The following is a 21,653-nucleotide window of genomic DNA, read 5'->3' as shown; positions in this document are numbered from 1 at the left end:
TTAACACTGTGAACGGTGCGCACATGCCCACGCACACACACAAACCTTAAAGAACTTGTCGATCTTTGTGAGGTTGATTCTCTTCTTAGCTTCCAGTTTGTAGATGTTGCTGTTACTTCCATCCATGAGATAGAGACCAAAGCCCATTACCTACAAAACACAGACACAGCAAACTATGTGGGAAAAACTATAAAGAAAATGAATTAATGCGTTTATATAATGATTTTTAAAGTTCAAAATAGAAAAAGATTTAACATTTTCAATCTACTTGGGAAAAGTGACCGTTTGAAAGATGACAAGGCAGAAATATTGATACTGAACATTTTGATTGCCACCAAGAAATATCAGCCAAAACATAGAAACTAGAAATTCAATGATTTTTAAAAAGATTAAAAATAAAACACTTTTTGTATTAAGAATTTATACTATCATTTGGACATTAAAAATTAATAATTACATTTTTTTAATTAAATCAAATCAACGTGACAGTAAATACATCTGTATGTTGTGAGGTAAATACTTTATTTTTATTTAGCTGTTCTTCTTTTAGCTTCTATTTATATAAACAATTGAGGATTAATGTTTGTAATATTGGGTTATCAAGATATATGTGTATTCTGTGCAGTTTTTTTGTAATTTATTTATAGTATGTTTATTTTTTCTTCTTTTCTCTCTTAGATAAATGTAATTTCAACTTGTTTAGAGGGTAAGGGTTGGAATAATATATTTGAATTTCTCTGTAAAATTACTTTGCTATATCTGTAAAAGTGTAATAAAAAGATTTTAAAAAGAAGCTTCTATTTATTACAAGTTTTTAAAAAGTAAAGTTTCCACAAAAAAAGGAAAAACAACTATTTTACAGCTAATAAGAAATGTTTCCCGAGCACCAAATCAGAAAATTAGAAGCCATATTCGTATGCTCTGAGGGATCATATGACACTGAAGAGTGAATTAATGCTGCTGAATAAAATCCCCCCTATATGGTCACAGCATTTAATGCAACCATTTTAATAATAATAATAAAAAACTGCTGTTTTAAATTACAATAACATTAAACCATATTTCTGTTATTATCTTTTTTTTCAGAACAGACTTTCAAAATTACATTAAAAAATCTTCCAAAACATTAAATGAACATGTTTAATGTTTGAGGAAAGTAGAAACTTTAATTAGAAAATAGATTAAGTTATTTACATTATACAGGAAAAAAGTGTGCACAGTATGCTCCATAGGACAGTGTGTAAAATGTCAGCGAGTTCAAGCTTACTTTGAGTAGCATGTGTTTCTCACTAGGGGTGAGGTACATCTTGTTTTCATAGTAATCCACACACAGGTTAACAATGTCTGCCAACAGCTCATCGTATCCGTTAATCACTTCAAGCTGCTGCTGCAGGGACTGAAAGAGAAATGCCTGTTAATATCAGAAACTCATAAACAGAACACGTCTCAAGCAATATAGCAAGTATTTGCATTTATTACATTGCTCTATCAAGGGACTGGGAGTCAGTTTAGCAAATGTCAGTGTTTAATAACAGCTCTATGCTACTGTATAACAATTAAGCAAATGTAATGAACGCAAATCAAGTCAACACTATTTGTTTGTCACAATACTTTATATTCACATTATTTTCTCTGCAATAAGGAGACAGTGCAATACCTGAGTGATCTTATTGTGGTTGGCCAGAAACATAGATAGGTTTTGGGATTCCTGAATTGATGACGGCTCTGACATTTTCCTCAGGAATTGAGCAGCTCTGATGGACAGAGAGGAAAATATATGCAAAACAAGAAAGACTGAGGCAGAACACACTACAATAAGGCCAATTCTACAAATGTTAAGCTTTCAGGAAAAAAAAGCATTATTTATCTGCAAGAAAACCAACATCAAAAAATTGTAAGATGCATATATGTTCCTTTTTTTTGCAGTAGGGAGATGGAAATGTTAACAGAACAAAATAAAACCTACTGGCCTTCAGCAAAAAAATAATAAATCAGGAAAGATGTAAACAGAATTTAGAAATGACAGCCATGAGGACATAAAAAGACAGCAAGAGAGAGTGATGTGAAAAGTGTTAGATGACAGGAGGTGGAAAGCTGGAAGAGTGGTTGACAAATTTGACATTTTATGAAGTGTGTTCAGCGGGTGGGCAAACCTAAAATAAACTTAAATACAGCAACTCACACAAACACTGAAAAAGCAGAGAGTACAAAACTCTAGTATCTTTAGGGACATGATGACAGTTTAAGACACTCAGGACTCTTCTGTGCAACATATGAGCAGAGAAGGGCTGTGTGATATATACGATATATTACATCTCAATTTTTTGGGATTATTTTTAACAATTGTAAAAAGGCGGTTTTTGTATATAAATATGTTTCTGTTATGGTACCATAGTTGGTTTAGGCCTGCGATGTAAAAAATTACACTTAAACCATCATTGGCAAGTCCCTGTGCTAATGAGTGGCTCATTCATTAATTCATTAAAATAATTGTTTATAAGTGGTAGGTTTGTTTCAGGTGACCATCGCTGTGAATGAATCACTAAATCAATGACTCCATGGATTAGTACAAAAATAGATTCATTCATGAACAAAACACCACAGTGTTGCTTTGAGATGCAACACTGGCTTTGTTTGAAATTGTGTTTCCAAAATATATACATGTTTTTTAAAATCTAACAGTGTTGTCTAAATAGTAACCTACTCAACGATAACCTGCTATTAACTCTTATTACATTTTAAAATACCTGTTTAGTATTGTATATACGTTTTAGGCACTATAACAATAACTGTAGTTATTGTTTTCAATGCCACAAGATCGTTCTGTGTTCATCACAGTAAGGTGCTCCTTTTTGCACACTTCCGGATCACATGATCTCCTACTATGATCTCAAAACCAAAAAATACAGATTTATAAATTATATAAATTATAAATAAAATAATTTATAATAAATTTCTAAATTAAATTATACAACTTAGAAATTCTAAACGAAAATACAGAAAAAAATCCATAATATTACATCACAAACTATGTAATATATAATAACAGAATATAATATATAATATAACAGATATAATATAATATAACAGAATATAACAAGGAAAAACAACATAATAATTCAACAAAATATAGCCAAAAAAAAAAACTTTACCCAAAACACCTACTTAAACATTCAAAAATCCTTAAGAATTATTCAATTGAATAATTTACATAGCCTTTAAAATTTGCGTTTCTGAACATCGATGTGCTATTCGACATCATGATCCTAGAAGTCCTGTTGCGCAGCACTTCTCAGTTTTGAGAGTCCACTCTACAATACATAGGGATTGAAGTTGTGAAGTGTCCATGGTGGGGGGTGGGGGGGATCTTTTGGATCTTCACTCTAGACACATTGTCTCCAAGAGGTTTAAATAAGGAGTGTGACATTCCTTCTTTTCGTTAATAATTCTTTAATGTTTAATTAGTTGTTTTGGACAGTTTTTAGCTATATTTGTTGTATTATTATTTCGTTTTTCCTTGTTATATTCTGTTTTTTAATTTGTGATGTAATATTATGGCTTGTTTCTGTATTTTCGCTTTGAATATCCAATTGTATAATTTATAAATGTATTTTTTGTTTGTTTGTTTTTTCTTGTTTTCAGAAAATAGGAGATCATGCAATCTGGAAGTGTACAAAAAGGAGCACCTTACTGTGATGAACACTGTCTGATGAAGAGCCGTGTGCTCGAAACGCTTCACGCTTTGTGTCAGCCTTTTTTTATTTAAGAAATTTGTATTTTTGGAGTTTTGGTGTTGCCGCCTTTGTAAATATATATTTTGCACTGTTTGCGCTTTGGCTGAGCACCCAGTTAAAAGTGATGTGCGTGCTTTTGTACATTTGTTTACATGATCCTAGAGAAAACTGTATGAAAAAAACCACTCACCACTAATGAAAACAGGTTATGCTGCTTAATATTTGTGCGATAACCATGACACATTTAAACTTAATTATTGCTTATTTAGAACAGTTTAATCCATCATAAAGTATACAAAGTGAATAAACATACTATTTAACTAAAATACAAAAAACTGCCACCAAATTTTTTGTAGTAGTAGTATGTTGATATATATCATAATTATTTCTTAGATCTGCATGTTTATTTAATGTCAACAGAGCAGCCAAAATGTGAGTTTGCTTTACAAAAACAGATGTAGAGGAATCCCTTATTATAGACAAAACTAAATGCAGTATGTCACTAATACACCATAATTATTTCATAGTTCTGCATGTTTATTTAATGTCAACAGAGCACCTAAAACATGTTTGCTTTAATATCCAGATGTAACATGACTGCCATCTAGAGGAATCCTCTTATTAGAGACAGAACTAAATGCAGAAAGCAGTGCGTGGTTTACCTCTTGTAGGCGGAGTGGTCATTTTTGACGCTGCACTTCATGTTCTTAAGTTCATCCAGCACCGCAAACATGTTGATAAACTTTCCCAGAGTGAGCAGATAAGCTTCAGACACAAAGTCTTTCCTCCGCTCTGCATGACAGAGACGACGCACTTCACCACAAAAGCGATCTATTGCTGTCCTCTGAAAGAGAAGCAGAAGTATTAATGCACATTATAATATCCAGTATTCTGATGCAGGAAATAGTGTTAGGCTTTACCTGAAAGTACATGAAGTTCATTAGTTTGTTGACTTCGGGTTCGAGCACCTCCACAGTCTTCTCGTAGATCTCCACTCTGTTGGGTTGTTCATTACACTTCACCTGTGACAGGAACAGATGATGAGGAGGATCAAAACTATAGACTGGTTGTTGGTGATGATGGTGGTCTTGAGTTTGAATGTAAAATGCTTTGGGATTTACTAAATTACCTGAGGAATAGCTCTCGAACAGCACCTCCACGTGTACAGCATCACAGCATACTGCTGACCTTCTTCTAACATGTCATTCTGTAATGCACAGCAAACAGTTCATCATTACACTTATACGCGTTTATGCAACTGAATGCACACAGACTTCTTTTACATACAAGATGTGCAAAATAAAGCCACATAAAAAAAAACTGAATGAAAAAACGTTTAATATTGTCAATTTTTCAATTAAGCTATTCAAATAATTATGCATAATTATCAATTATCAGCACAAATATAAGTAATTATAATTATATACAGTGATAATCCTACTTATTTATTTATCCAAAAGATTAACAAAATTCCATGATATTCTGGTTTTGCAGCTAGGCATGGGCCAGTAAAAGATTTTGACAGTAAGATAACCTTGTATAAATATATCACAGTATCTCGGTATTGTGAATACTGTTCTAAAATATATTCTTTTTAAATGTTTTGGGAAAAAAAAAAAAAAAAACGTTTCCCCCCATTGAATGCAATATATTTTATTTTGAAAAACATTTAAAATATTTTGGATCAGTGAACAAGTCAAGCTAAAAAATGTATCATTAACTTCTGCTGTCAAAAACACTGATTTTACTACAATTTAAAACAGTATCTTTTTAGACATCTTTTCTGCTGGAGATATTGTTGTCCTAAAAAAAAAAAAAAAGTAGAAACAGTAGAAAATTTTATCCGTTTTAAAACCTTGACTTCCTGAAAATGGTTATTGTCCCATGCCTGTATGCAGCTACTTTAGTTTTTAGCACTGGATTCTGCTATAGTGTCTGTAATTTCCGCATCGCATAATACATATTTATTAAACAATAATAATTTATTTTCAATTCAATTCAGTTTTATTTGAATAGCGCTTTTACAATTTTCACATATGCTTGTGGATTCTCATCATGGAGCAATGGTGGAACCTAACCTTCAGAGTTGAGCGATATTATATGGTCCATTATAACCTAGTATACATTTTTTCATGCTAAAAAGTTATATTGTGATATTAATTATTAATAGGGCATATGCACAGGGACTTATTATTGTCGCTACGCCAGCTCATATAATTTCAGTTGTTCCATTATAAAATCATCTCACCTAAGATGTAATCTGATGTTTTTTTTTTTAAATAATGATCTTCACTGCCTTTGAAGTTATTTTTAATGGAGTTTCTGTGCTAACCTGCTCCTCCTGAAATGCTTGTCTTGCATCTCAATTTATGCTTAAACAACTAAATGAATGCATAAGTGTTTATCTGATTATATTTCAATTCAAGTACATTATAAATGCTGTAGGAACTTTAAAATTGAAAGTAGCCATACTAGCCTTTTGATTAGAAAGTTTATGGATGGCTGAAAAACACTAGCGGTGCATATAGCCCATTATGACCTTGTTTGTGACTATTAGGAACCTGTAAGTGAATCCTCAAATGAAACACTTTTAACTAAATTGCATTTATATTTATGTACATTAAATGTTCATTGAGTTTCAACAGTTTTATGCATGGTTCTCATTTACTGTAATTACACGCATTATATCACCCAATTGGCCAAATTCATTTCTCATTATTGGAACTGATAAATGCCTGCCCACTTAAATAACCAATAAAACATTGTTCCATGCTTTGTTCTAAAACGCCATAAATGTTACAGCAAATATTCCTTAAATTTGGTGACATTATTTTGAAGCTATTTCACCCACCCCACTTCAGAGCAAACCAAATTGTAACTGGTCATCATTTGTGGCACGTTTCTTTATCAATACACATGATGATGAGCTCTACATAATCCAGTGCTGGCACAAAACTGAGAGTTGTCCATGCAAGTTTAATGCATTAAGATGAAACTAACAAGCAATACATTAAACAGTCTTTTCTATTGTTATTAATAAAGATGTACCGCTGATAAATACAGATACTGCTTTATCACCCAGCCCTTGTAAACATACAAATAAAGATTCAACAATAGACCTTTATTGCATGTTGAATGCAATCCCAAAGAACAGATTAACCCACTTAATCTTAAAAACCCTCAAAGGAACTTAGAAGAAAATCTCCTCTAGAGTTTCCAAAAAAATAAAAAAAAAACACCTCACTGCGACTATTTAGCACCACACTCCTTCTATCTTCTCACTGATGCCAAACAGTCGCTGACAGCTATTACCTCTCAGTAATAGAGCACACAGCAGTTCACATTCAACACAAAAAGCATTCAGAGCAGCCCAGTTCGCTTGGCCAGACTCCTGTAATGAGCGCGGTGAAAGTGGACAATGAGTGATTCTAATGGGCCCTCCTGAATCCATTGAAGCCCTTGACAGACTCCTTTAGCAGGGCTTCCAGAGGGCTGGCTTGATGGACTGGTTGGGACAGTCGGGGTCAGCTTTACAGAGCTGTGATGGAGTCGAAGTTTAAGTGTAGCCAATGAAGGTGGAGTAGAACAAGCTGCTCTGTTTTGTGGAAACACTGAGAGGATCTTACCATGCTGGAGTGGACGGTGGCCTGTTCGATGTAACGGGCGATGCCGGTCACAAACGCATTGCGGTCCTCAAAGTTGGTGTTGAAGTTGGGCTGAGGGTGGCAAAAAGAGCAGCATGGTTATGCAAGCACTGTGTTGTGTTTTTAGGGTGTATAATTGGGCTGCACGATACTGGAAAAAATTTTACATTGCGACATTTTTTTCCCTGCGATATATATTATGATATAAGTATAATTTCACCACATGACTTAAATATCTTTAATTGGAAAGTCATTACGTTAGATTGATTGGGATAATTTTGTATGGGGGCGAAATATAAATCTATTTTGTCAATTCTGGTATACTTATAATAAACATTAAAAAATATATATGCAAAATAAACAAACTACCGTCATAAATAAACACAAAGGAGCAAATGTTAAAGTGAAATAAAGAGCGCTTTAGGGTTTTCTGGGCAGAGTCTAACAGTATTCAGGTACATAAATTGAATAATCAAATTTGAAAAGAGCATTGTGTAGTCTTCACCATTTAAATAGTTCCATAAAATATATCTGTTTTTAAACTTCTCCATGCTCTTCATGTTCTCTTAATTCATTAAACGCTTAAAATGTTCAAATTTGCTTTTAAATCTGTTAAATTTTCACTCTATAATGGTTAGACTTTGCAGTGACTCCACAAATCTCATGTGTTTTTGACCTGTGGTAACTATAATCCTAACTCAACACTCCACATCTTGCGATGTGACTATTGCGGACGCACATATTGCGATATCAATGCTCAAACGATATATAGTGCAGCCCTAGTGTATAATATTCTAAAATGTATTGCAGATACAGAAGAAGGGTTGCTCTTGCCTGGTAAATGAGTGAGGAGGGCAGAGGCTCGATGCAGGGCTGCTGATCTGGAAGTGGCAGCTCCTCCAGCAAGTCCACATTGGACAGAGCATCTTCCAGAGTCACTGTGGACGCCATTGCTCTAGAAGAAAACACACATACAAAAAACACATGTGAGACATGGCATGCAAGACTTCAAGCAGTGAAACCAGTCGTCATCTTAGAAATAAGAAAAAATTAAGTAATTTTCACTAGGGATGTCCCAATTTCCCAATCACTCGAGTCTGAGTCATTTGATTTTGAGTATCTAAAGATAGTGAAACCCGATCCGATACTTCTATAATGCATAATAAAAGAATAAAGAAGAGCAAAGAAACAGATCCAGGACATTCCTTCTTTATTTTATTTAATTCACCTTATTTTAACATTCAACAAGTCTGTTAACAAACAGAGCACTTCTGTGAGGTAGCTTGAACAATCAAGTAATGAATAACAACAATTCTTCACTTTTGAACTTTAGTGCAACAGTTCATATGAAAAAAATCTACTATAAAAACAAATAGCAGATCAACATAAAATACCTGGCAGGCAATGCCAAGGTTACATATCTCACAGTTTGCTATGGAAATGTTGTCATCATCAAGTTTATAATACCCCCAGACCGCAGACATACTCGCACTTTACGCTTCATGCTGCTTCTGTGTTCTACTTTTCCAGCATTTACCCAATAGCGTCTCTGCAACAAAAGTGATGTCATGCCATACGTGTAGCTGTTTCTGTCTGAAGTCAAGAAAGAGGTCTGTCACCGCATAACTATAGATGTGTTCAAAAATAATGAGAATATAAATATATATACCTATATAGTTTGAATGACTCCATATGTATATAAGAGTCTGAAACTGCATGAACTGGTCCGATTTTCGATCACGTGATCGGATCTGGACATCCCTAATTTTCTCAGATTTAATGTTTATGTGTAAAAAAATGGTAATATTATCAAATTGTAGTGAGCAGCAAAACTGGGGTTGATATTTTGATTGATTCATCACTTTTAAAGTAGATGTTCAGGTCAAGCATGTTCTCAGGCTTACAGTATTCCTGACAAATACTACGTTTACTTTAATGCTGATAATAAAGCCATTTTTTTTATGTGAAAACAATGTGTGTGCATTTTTTACTAAGTTTGTAATAAAATAACTGAAGCCTTCCTAACATTTTAAGTGCACAGTCAGTCATGCACTGTTTAACAGTAGTTTAGTATGTCCACAATCAAATTTTATATTCATTGCTGTTAATGTGTGGGACATTTTATTAATTTTAAAATCACATTAGCAAGATTAATGAAGTCACTAATAAAGTCTTTAAAACTATCAAATGACAAACCAAAGTTATCCTCAATAAGAGGCACTGTGCAAAATATGGTTGCCACTCTAAACACCTTTGATACCACAGATAGCAAGTATTACCAAAACTAAAGGAAACCATGGAAACAGAGCAAACACAAACAAATGGTTTAATAGTCAGCAGGGAAATAAAATATAACCTCAAAACGAGCAACAGGAAAAACCTTGTCGCAACTACAGGCAACATTTTCACACCTCACAGAATCTGCTGTCAGAAAGAAAGTGCCCTCTGCCTCTTATTTCCTCTTAAAATCTCATAATCATGTCCTAATTCACTATGCAACAAATCTCTTTCCTTATAAAGGGCCATTCATGTTGGCAGTGATTTGACAGAATTTTCCAACTACTACTGCAAAATGCATCTGTTTGTCATGGTAAATGGCTGTTAAACTTCTGTATATACACACACACAATGGTGTGAAAAAAAGTGTTTGCCCCTTACTGATTTCTTCTTTTCTTTGCATGTAAGTCACACTTTAATGTTTCAGATCATCAAACAAGTTTAAATATTAGTCAAAGATAATGCACGTAAACGCATCATGCAGTTTTGAAATGAACATTTTTATTAAGGGAAACCAAATTTCTAAATGACATAGTCCTGTGTGAAAAAGCATTTGCCCCCTAAATCCCCTAAAGTCACCCTTAGCAACAACAACTGCAATCAAGAGTTTTTAATAACTTTAAATGACTCTGTTACAGCACTGTGGAGGAATTCTGGCCCATTCATCACTGCAGAATTCTTGTGATTGAGCCACATTGGAGGGTTTAAGCATAAACTGCCTTTTAAAGGTCATGCCAAAGCATGTCATTCGGTTTCAGGTCAGGACTTTGACTAGGCCACTCCAAATACTTCATTTAGTTTTTCTCCAGCTATTCAGAAATTGACTTGCTGGTGTGCTTTGGATAATTGTCTTGCTGCAGAACCCAAGTTTGCTTCAGCTGGAATCACTAACAGATGGTCGGACATTCTCGTACAGGATATTTTGGTACACAGCAGAATTCATGGTTCTATTTATCACAGGAAGTCTTCCAGGTTCTGAAGCAATAAAACAGATCACCACACTACCACCATCACATTTAATTTTTTGATATGACTTTCTTTTACTAAATTGCGATGCTACTTTTATACCATACATAATGAGACACACATCTTCCAAAAAGTTCAATTTTTGTCTCGTTAGTCCACAGAGTATGTTCTCAAAAGTCTTAAGGATCATCAAGATGTTTCTGGCAAAGCTGAGACTAGCTTTTATGTTATTTTTGCTCAGCAGTGGTTTTCATCTTTTAACTCTTACCATGCAAACCATTTTGTTCAGTCTCTTTTTAATGGTGAACTCATGAACACCTTAACTGAGGCAAGTGATGCTTGCATGTTGTTATGGGCTCTTTTGTGACCTCTTGGACGAGTTGTCACTGCTCTCTTGTGGTAAATTTGGTTGGACTGCCATTCTTGGGAAGGTTCTCCACTGTTCCATTTTTTTCGCCACTTTTTCACACAGGGTTATGAAGTTTTGGACTTTGTTTTCACTTTATAATAAAAACATTAAGCCATTTAAAAACTGCATGATGTGTTTACTTGTGTTATCTTTGACGAACTTTCAAAACAATAGGAAATCAGTTAGGGGCAAACACTTTCACACGACTGAATTAATGCTATGGCTGACAGGACAACTGAGGGTCATCAAAACAGGAAACAAGCTGCAGGCCTGAGGAAGTGGAGATGGGCTACTGTGGTCTTTGTAGAGAAAAGCAATCCTAAACCTCAGATTAAAAACTGCACATTCTTTTATTTCAGTTTAAATCTGATAATAAGATCCATTTCTGCTAACCTGTTCACAACTGGATGATGCTAAATACAGGCGCCATAAGGGTCTGAAATGCATTTAGCGTGAAATGCATGTTAGCGTGTTTGAATTACCGTTAATTAAACGTTAAAGCTTCCATTAAAGTGACGATGAACAAAGAGAGAAGAATCAAAACAAAAACAACACAGAGACTCTTCACCTGACCATGGTGGAGCATGGTGTAGGGAGTTAACAGAGTGTGAGGAACTAACTGGAAAAAAAGCAGAAGGAGATACTCGACCCGGAAAGAGAGCAGGCCTCTGCAGTCTATCATGAAGAACAGAGAAAGTCTCTGGAGAAACAGAGAGGTTAGACACGAACACACACACGCACACACACACACACACACACACACACACACACACACTGACACACACTGACACACACTGACACACACTGACACACACTGACAGCTGCTTCTGCCTAGAGCTTTTGACTGAGCAGCTGTACTGAAAAATCACACCCATTGAATTAAAAACATGTTGACCTTCAAACACCGTGTAATGAGATGAGATGAGTAAAAGCCACTTGTAGACTGACTTCATGAAGGAAACAAATGAGCAGATCTACTTATAAACAAAGTGGTGAAACTTGAAATCCCACACTCCTGAGCATTTAAATCTGGAAAATGAAAGGGAGAATGAATTCTGATGTTAGACTAAAATAAAAACAAAAATCTGTCAAAAAAAAATCAAACGATGCATTTTAAAATTCAATTGAACACCAAAAAAAAACACAAAATATTTCATGTTCTGACCAATGCAAAAACCATTTTAGGACTCTTTTAATAGATCTATTAAGACAAAATCAACTCATTAGTATTACAATTTACAATAAATGGCTGACAAACCAATATGAGTCCATAACAGTGTACCGATGCTTTTTGGAAATTGCAGACCATTACTAAAAAAATCTAAATTAATAACAATTATGCAGCCCTAATTGGGTTGTCACAATACTGAAATGTGCAACTTTGATACAATAATTTGAAAAACATTAATATTGTATAGCATTTTGATAATGTGAGGACACCCCTCCACACACACAAAATGAGTAGTTCATTCATTTATTCATTTTCTTTTCAGCTTTATCCCTTTATCAATCCGGGTTCGCCACAGCGGAATGAACCGCCAACTTATCCATAATGTTTTTACGCAGCGGACACCCTTCCAGCCGCAACCTATCTCTGGGAAAAAATGGGTACTATATATTTTTTATTCCATTTTTTCATTAATACTTTATATAGAAGGCTTTTTTTTGGTAATGGCAGCTTAAAGACTCCTCTCATAGGGAAAATGAAGTCATTGTTCAGGTGTGGGTTTATCACAGATATCAACAGAGTGTAAAAATCTTGACGGTTCTATGGGTCTTGTCTATCAAATCTGATCTTTAGTTTTTATTGGATTGGAGTCAGGTGTATTACAAAGTATTACTTTGCAAAGTGTACTGTAAATTATTATGTTCATAAATCATATGAACATTTTCATACCAGTCAATTCTATTACTGAAATTCATTTTAAAATTGAATATAAATTTAAACACATTTACACAAGTAAATAAATAGACTAGATTTCTCTGCACACAGATTCCACATAGGCCTACACATAATTTAATTTGTAAACTATTAAATTTGTTTTCCTTGCATATATGGATTTCTTTGGTTGTTATACATCTGGGGAAAAAAAGACAGCAGCACTTTTAGCTAAATGTTTTCAGCGAAAAATGATGACATGTTTTTTAATTATTATTATTAAAGATAAATAAAGCTAGAACATGAGAATGAGGTATGTATTTACATCAACACAAACATCTTGTAGTAGCACACCGGTTTAAGAGTAAATCTTTGTGATTGCAACCTCAAAATGCAATAAATATGATTTATATTTTTGCCAACATTAAGCCCTATTTGTAATCAAACCTAAACAGAAACCTGTATTTCTCAATAATCTGGCCTCCGACAATGAACTGAGATCAGTGCAAAAAAAAAAAAGAGTGACTCAGAAGTGACATCACAGGATTACCACACCCTCTCATGAGCTGAGACAGTGTGAAAGAATTTACAGTATGAATGTGCGCTCGAACAGCAGCTGGCATTACTTCATGAGGCACTACAACAACATCAACTTCTAGCCTTTTTGAATGGTCAAGATAAATATTCATACCATGCTCATCCATGCAACCAAACTGGACAAAATAATTCACCTTAAACAGCACACTTATTGCCGTAGGTTTAAAACACCAGAAAACCATACAGGTTAGTAAAAAAAAGTCAAAAAGGAAGTGGGTAAGAGACTGTGGACAACAAGAAAAGACAGTTTCATGCAGTGGTTTTAACTTGCAAAGCTGAACACGTACAGTAGCTGTTGAATTAATCCGGTTCACTAAAGGTTTGAATGGTTATAATACAATTTAGATGGATTGGGAATAAATCACAATGCATACGTTCAGGTTTCTTTCAAAAATCTTGAAGTGTTTTGTTTTTAAATCGCTTTAAAATAAAAGGGAAGTAGTCTCAAGAAAGCTGAACATTGTTCCTCTTTGCTATTAGAGCTGTGAAGACTTCTTAGACGACATGTCTTAAGAAAAACACATGCTGACATGCAATGAGAAATCTTTTCTGATTACTCTCTGGCAGTAACCCCGATCATTAGGCAAAATAGTGGTCTAGTCATAGAGAATGATGTGTTTCGACCACTCCAGTTAAACGCAATGCAGTGTCGTTAAGAGAGACCACAATCATTTCACATGCTTTTACAAGCCTCGTCACGTCCTTGAAGTTCTACACATGCCTGATTATTTTCAGTGGGGCAGGTCACCATCAAGCACTGCCATACAGATGCACTTTTACAGGAAGTGTTTTTGCTAGATTGAGATTAAAGATCACAAACTGTTAGCAATTATAGTGATGCAAAGTGTTTCTCACTAGATGTGATGCACATTTCACAATTTTTGATTCACTTTAAACGAACCAAAGAATCGATTTAAACGAGAATCAGACTACACTGGTAGTAGGGCAGCACGGTATATCATTTCAGCATCTACATTAGAATGTGAGCAACCGCAACACATCACAGGATATGCGATGTTGAGTTGGGATTATAATTGATTACAATCAGCAGAGTTTAATTACAATGGAGTAAAAGTTTATCTGCATGCATTTTCTGAGATCCAGTATAGTTCACATAAAAAAATTACTTTACTTTCCATTTTATTTTCACTCTTCACTTGTTTAATATGTTTATGAGTTTCTTTTTTACGTTAAACACAAAAAAAGATATTTTTAATAACTCATAAATGATTGAAACAAGTGAAGGTTGAATAAAGTGGGTTAAATTTCATTTTAGGGTAAACAATCTCTTTAAGGCCTGTGACGGTGTGAACATTTCAACCGATTAAAACATCTGGCCACCACAAATTATAATGAATAATTATAATGAATAATAAAGATTACATTATTTATAATAAAGATGTTGAGTGCTCAATATCTGTAGTCGAATACTGTTGGACTCTCCAGAAAACTATATTTCACGTTTATTTCTGCTATATTGTATTTATCTATGCTTGTAAGGTATTTGTTTATATTATTCGAGATTCACCCCCCTACCAAATCATCCTAATCCATCTAAAGTGAAGAATTCTTTCAAAATAAAGCTGCATTTACATTACAATGTACATCGCGGAAATACAATATATCGCAATGTCAGATTTTACAATAGACTAATTTCAAATAGAATTTTCCAATAATGTGCAGCCCTAACTGGTTGTGCTGCACATTTCTGATTCACTTTAGAGATTTACACGAACCTCATGAATAAGATTGTGTCGGTCAGCTGGGTTGTATGCTTTTGATTTTCTATAATGCACTGCCTCCCCCCAAAATCCCTTCAGATTAACTAGTAAAATGTTTGTATTTGCATGCTGCCTGTTGTTATGTTGCAGTAAGCTGTCTTTTAGTCTCACCACACTCAATTCTTAAAGCAAGATTTGGCAAAAATATTTTTTCTTGTTAGTGCTGTAACAGCTGTAAAGAAAACCAGACTTGATGGTCACTACACAAGCCTGTTTAAGACTGCTTAATCTACTCAATTATAGTTACACTGGACTAGGGCTGCACAGTACTGAAAAAATATGCAATTTGGTTGTAGAGTATCGCCATAACAATATATTTTTTTACAATTTAGTGGTAGTATGGAGAGACCCCCAATGACTGTAAAGCTCTTTGGGTGTATGGTCATACACAATAAATGTGCTATAAAAAAGCACATTACTTATAACATTTTCTTCACTTGCTGTTTTTAAATGATGTAATAAAAATTGAGATTAACAGGTAAATGATATTTTATAGATCTAATTCAGACTGTCAGTGTGCAAACATTTAGTCCTTAAATCCTTATGCATCTTGTTTTAACTCCCGCCATTAGTATTTATTGTCAGCTTTAGGTTCACCTTTGGGCTGCTCCAACTAATAGCAAAGCAACTGGGGAGGTAGGGATAAAGGTAGTAAGGCCCCATCTGATTTGGTTAAGTTCAGATAAACAAAAAATGCATAAAATAAATGTGGTTTATCACACATCTGTGAACATATATTGCATGTAACATTATCACAATTACAATAATTTTGAGATACAACAGGGAAAATAAGTATTGAATCGTCAAGTTTTTTACTGGGAATAATATTTCTAAAAGAGCTGATGACATGAGATTGAGCCAGATGTTGATAAAAAACAGCTTTTCCACAGACTTTAACAGAGTTTAAAAATCAGATTAAATCTAATCGAATCTGATCTTTAATTGGTATTTTCTATTGGATTCAAGTCAGGTGATTAACTGGGCCATTCTACATCTTGATTTTCTTTCTCTGAAAGCATTTGAGAGTTTCCTTGGTTGTGTTTTGGATCATTGTCTTGCTGAAGAATCCACCCTGCATGGTGTCGTCGTGATCATCATCCTCATAATGTAGATGTTAGACTGAAGCAGCTAATATTAATTTACACTGACGAAGGGCAGAGAGGGTTGCTGAATAACTACTGAGAGATTTCAGCTGCTGTCTGGGCTTTCACTGCCCTTCTACACCTCACTTTCTTCATGTGTTCAATACATTTTTCCCTATGTCTTCCCTTTTTATGATGCACAACTTAATTTGCAAAACTAATAAGATTTGTTTTCTTTGCATATGGATTTCTTTATTTTACATTAAAATCTGGGCAAGATGTCAAGTCAGCTGCACCTTTAGAAATATGTTTTCTGAGAAAAATGGTGACGTGTTCAACACTTATTTTTCCTGCTGTATATTGTGCAGCCCTACACTGGATATTGAAAATCAATGTGTCTAGATGTTGGACTGTCTCCTGTACTTAAGGCATTGTGCAGATAATAAGAGATGTTAAAACATGAAAAGCAAGCAAAGACACTTAAGCTGCAGTTTTAAGTCAAACAGACCAATAAAAGTTCTGGTCAGAGTTTCTAAAATATCAAAAACATCACAATCACAATGAAGTTAACAATGCTCTTCAGCACATCACCCCTATGCTCCAGTCAGTACAGTGACTCTTTTATACACACCTAGAAGAAGAGTTTAACTTGTGCTGCTGATGGATATGAATTGGTCATGCCAAAACATGACCTAAGCTCCAGCTGCATGATAAAGGTGTTTTTGCACGATGTGCAACACTCTGCAGATTCAACACCTGCTACACACGTGTCTTCCTCCTTGAAATTCTCATATCTTCACACATGCTTTTTTCCACTCATTGGCAGCAGAGGTGGTGGCACACACACACTAATATTCCACAGCATCATTATGCACTGGTGTGCTGTCGCAACAAAAATGCAAACAGCTTTAACAAATGCAACTTTTGCAACATACTCTAAACATACTTGAGAAATGCACACATAAGCCAAATCATATATGTATAGGACAAAAACATTAGCAAGTGTTTACAAATAAACTTGTGATTTCTTACTAACTAAAGCATGACTGGATCTTTCAACACTTTTTTTTATGCTTTAACACTTTTTTATGCTTATGAGAAAGTCTATTTCCATAATCAGACCAGTGTGCACAGTATATTATAAACTAAAGGTGTCAACACTGAACCATTGCTACAGTTTCACAATTAGAAAAGAAACGGGGATTAAACAAAAATAGCAACTAAATACTGAAGACAGCAAAAAACAACAGACATTTTGACAAACGCTTAAGTAAGGAGATTAAAACATGTTCATAACATTACTAAAGAGCACAAACACATTTTGACAGTGAAAATATTTAGAGATGAAGGGTGCAGAAATTGGACCAAGATGAGTCTGCGTGTGTGTGTACTTTTTTTATATCCTGGTGGGGACTTAAACCTGAATGCATACAGAAAGTTGGGTTATGGCGCTGTTGTTTTGCTTTTCCTGTAAGGTAACTACTGAATATATGAGAGTCCCCTCCGGGATACAGCAACAAATCTGTGTTTGTGTCTGTGTACTGGTTTTCACACATACCATCACATGGAGAATACTTTAAAAACTTGTTCATTTAGCTGTGTGAATACATTAACAGTCTATTATATATAATATAAATATATAAAGTTATTTATATATATATATATATATATATATATATATATATATATATATATATATATATATATATATATATATGTATATATATATATAAAGTTAATAAATAAAAACATATACCTTAGGAATGGTATGGTTATAAATTTTGATGGTTTTAAAACCTTGACTTTTCCAAACCACAGTAAACCCTTAAAAATGGTTATGGTCCCATGCCTAGCTGACGCTTGTTTTTTATTTTTAAATAACTGAAGAAATTTGAAGCTGTTTTGTTAGCATACCCCAGAATAGCAAAAAATAAATAAAAAATAAAAATTATAAGTATTAGTTCAGCCATGTTTAGGGTCTAGAGCCATTTTATTGGCGTTGCTTAAAAAATGTAAAAATAAACCTAGGCACCAATTCATTTTCTAAACATTTATTCAAAACTACCCATTTTGCAGAAAAAGTGTTTAAAGAATTTAGTGAAGAAAAAGCGAATACCTTTCTGTTCCACAGTCAAGAAGTCAAGATCCAAAAAAATTAATTTTTGCCCAAAGGCTAGTGTTTTCTTCCCGGCGTAACCCACGGCGCAGGCAACGCGCGTGGCTGTGCATTTATACTTCTGCGCGCTGTCTCTGTTGGTCTGCATTAACACTTCCGAAACGCTAGTTGGCAGTGAGGTGTAAATGTTTCTCTGTGTCGAGTTTCTTCGCTGCTGTTTTGCTTTTCCTGAACACTTCCGGGATGTATAAGTGGCTCAAACTCGCTCATTTTGAGGCAGCAACCGGCGTACGTGCAGTAACTTTAACTATGAGGTAAACAAAACAAAACTTTCCATCCGGAGCACCTTCACGGGACACTTGTAAATGGGTTCGCGCCATTCGCGCGGCTCTTGGTCCCACCCTGACTCGTCAGCGCTACCAAGCAGACCAATCACAGAGCTTGCGCTACGCGTTGTTGCGATGTGTAGTTACATTTTTTGAGAGGTGCACGTCAGTGACGGCGATGGCCACGGCAAAGGGCTATGCGTTAGCGCCGTAGCATACGCCGGTGTTTGACACAGAAGTATAAATCAGCCTTAAGGGTGTACTCACACTATGCTATCCAAACCATACCCAGGCTTGTTTCCCGGGTTGTTTGACAAGTGTGAGTGCTCCGAATCAGGTTCAGGCAAGAATCAGTTGGCCGGCACTGGTGCAGTTGGAAGTGCCAAAGCATGGTTCAGTTAGGTTTTAGCATGGTATGCTTGTAGTGTGACTGCAAAGCCTGCATGAGCCCAAATCTGAAGACCTGACGTCACTTTTAAGGGACTGTTTCATATGAATTTATTAATCATTCTTACTTTTTAATGAACGAGAACTGTCATGGTTTATTATAGATGCATACCCCTCACTGCAAGTCAGTTGCCACCTTCAGCAAACCTGCAGTGCGATGACTATGATTGAATTGATGAGCGTCAAAAGTGATGGATCTGTTTGGCAAAATATTTGACTGCGTGCCACTGCGTACCAACTGATATAGCTAAAGCAATGTCCACTGTGCTGAGCAAGAGAGCTTCTCTTTTGTTAAAATGGGCAGTCGCATTATCGATGATGTGAGCGTGCTCAGGTTCGGAATGTAAAGATGCAGTGTGAGTGCAGACTGTTGAGGGAGAGGGGAGGGGGGACAATGGCACTTCGGCACGGTTCAAGGAAACTGTACCTAATGCGAGTATACCCTAAAAACGGATGAACTGTGGTTCATTGTAAGTTACTGACAGCACATAAAATGGTTGAATTTGTTCTCAACAATCTGCTGGATCATAAAACCAACTCGGGCTACCACAGAGGAACAAATGACTTCCTAAAAGCATCATTATCTTCATCTCAAAAGGGTGTGGGCTGATGAACCTCCAGCCTGAACTTTCAACAATCCCACTGACCTCCAGCCAGTGAAGACATTTCCTTTCTTTAGCTGTCTTCAATACATTCAGAGCAGAAAAGAGCTGGATTTACAGACTATGTGAGAGGAATGACACTAAAGAGTTAGTTTACAGACATAGACTAAGCCTAAGCTCTAACTCTAAAGGGATTTTCAGTGGAGAAGCACCCCGGACAGAGCGGTTTAATCCACGTTTGGTCTTAATCTTCACCTAGGAAACAAACCAGCAGGGTTTCAGAAGACAAGCTGAAAGTTTACAGTGCTTTAAGTTGATTGCTATGATTAGAAGTTGCTTAACCAGCATGAAACCCAATGCAAATCTTTCCTTAAAGGCATAGTGCAGCCAAAAATGAGCATTTACTATTCATTTACTCATGTTTTTGCTTGTGTGTCGTTATGTGAATGAAGGTCACACCACAGACTGTTATGAATAACTAAAATAAAGAATAAAAATAAATAAAAAAGTTATTAAAATATCAGATGGCGTATGAGGGACAATTGTAATCATTTCTCAAGATTTGGGTGACCGATTCCTTTAAATGTTGCTTAAATAACTGAGTTAAAATTGGTTTTATTTTCGCACATTGGTTCATTTTTGAACAGTGACAACTTGTGACAGGGTCTCTATATTGTTTACCACAGTACTTTAAATATTCGGTCTGAAATTTCATGTAAATATGACCAAAACAACATTAGCACTATTTAATTGACTGTGAACAATGCTGTACTCTGATAGTCATTGGCTGGTAATATGATTTCACTGTTTTGTATTTGCAAACAATACTTTTCTGACATTATATTGAGGAGAAAGGCCAAGTGTGCGAACAAAAAAAAAACAACTTTACCCCAGTGCTAAACAAACCATTGTCATACTGATGATCTAGTGCATGTTGTCTATAGATGATTTGTATTTTCAACAATTTCTTCCAAATGTTTTATCTAGAATAATCTTTTTACTAATTTAAACAACATGTGCCAACAATGTTTCTAAAAGAGTTTTGAATAATTAATTATTATTTTCATATCTAACAACTGTCTCAAAACAGATACGTTTTATCCAATTTTAAAAATCTGTTGGGGATATTTGGATTCTGAAGCAAGTCTAGATAGATAGATAGATAGATAGATAGATAGATAGATAGATAGATAGATAGATAGATAGATAGATGACATTACAAAAAGATAAAATAAAACAAAAATTAAAATTGGAACGAAAACCCTACTCAAATTTGCAAAAACACCTCAAAATAAATACAAAACTGTTCTGTTCCATAACAGAGAAAAGTTGTTTGGACAAAGCTGAAAGTTACAGCATACTATGAACAACAAGAAACTATGAATCTTTTAAGCAAATTAGATTTCTTAAAAGATTTGTAATGCGTCGATAACTTTTAATGGGAGTGTTTCGCTAGTGGCGTCGCGTTTTAAACGCGCAGCGGCGTGAACAGGCCCACCTCACCCGACCTGAAACTTCAAACAACTCAAAGGAATTTAACACGACAAGACTTTCCATTCCCTCATGCACACACCGAAAAACACAACTTGTAAAACAGCAAAACTACGCGAACGCTAACTATTCAGCGAAGTAAATAACCAGAGAGCAAGCGTTAGGAAAAAAGACAACACCCAGAATGAAAGTAAGTCAAAGCTCCGCTCTACTCACCCGTACTTGGGTTTTCCAGGAAAAAAACTATCCGCTTCGACTGTTCATTCATGCATTTTCTGGTGGGGTTTCCAGTCGTGAGGCGG

General features: G+C 35.0%; 1 protein-coding gene across 1 annotated transcript in view; it reads right to left on the bottom strand.

The window, feature by feature from the left end:
• cyfip1 (cytoplasmic FMR1 interacting protein 1) overlaps positions 1–21,653 on the bottom strand; it is a 75,291-nt gene extending 53,638 nt beyond the window's left edge. Inside the window, 9 exon segments of the mRNA NM_212759.1 lie at positions 46–150; positions 1,268–1,396; positions 1,658–1,754; positions 4,397–4,578; positions 4,655–4,756; positions 4,864–4,941; positions 7,361–7,450; positions 8,213–8,333; positions 21,568–21,653. Coding sequence (NP_997924.1) covers positions 46–150; positions 1,268–1,396; positions 1,658–1,754; positions 4,397–4,578; positions 4,655–4,756; positions 4,864–4,941; positions 7,361–7,450; positions 8,213–8,329 — 900 coding nt within the window. The 5' untranslated portion in view covers positions 8,330–8,333; positions 21,568–21,653.

This window comes from Danio rerio, chromosome 6 (genome assembly GCF_049306965.1).
Source record: "Danio rerio strain Tuebingen ecotype United States chromosome 6, GRCz12tu, whole genome shotgun sequence".
Classification (NCBI taxonomy): domain Eukaryota; kingdom Metazoa; phylum Chordata; class Actinopteri; order Cypriniformes; family Danionidae; genus Danio; species Danio rerio.
Note: the sequence above shows the minus strand (reverse complement) of the source record. Positions and strands in the feature narration are given on the sequence as shown.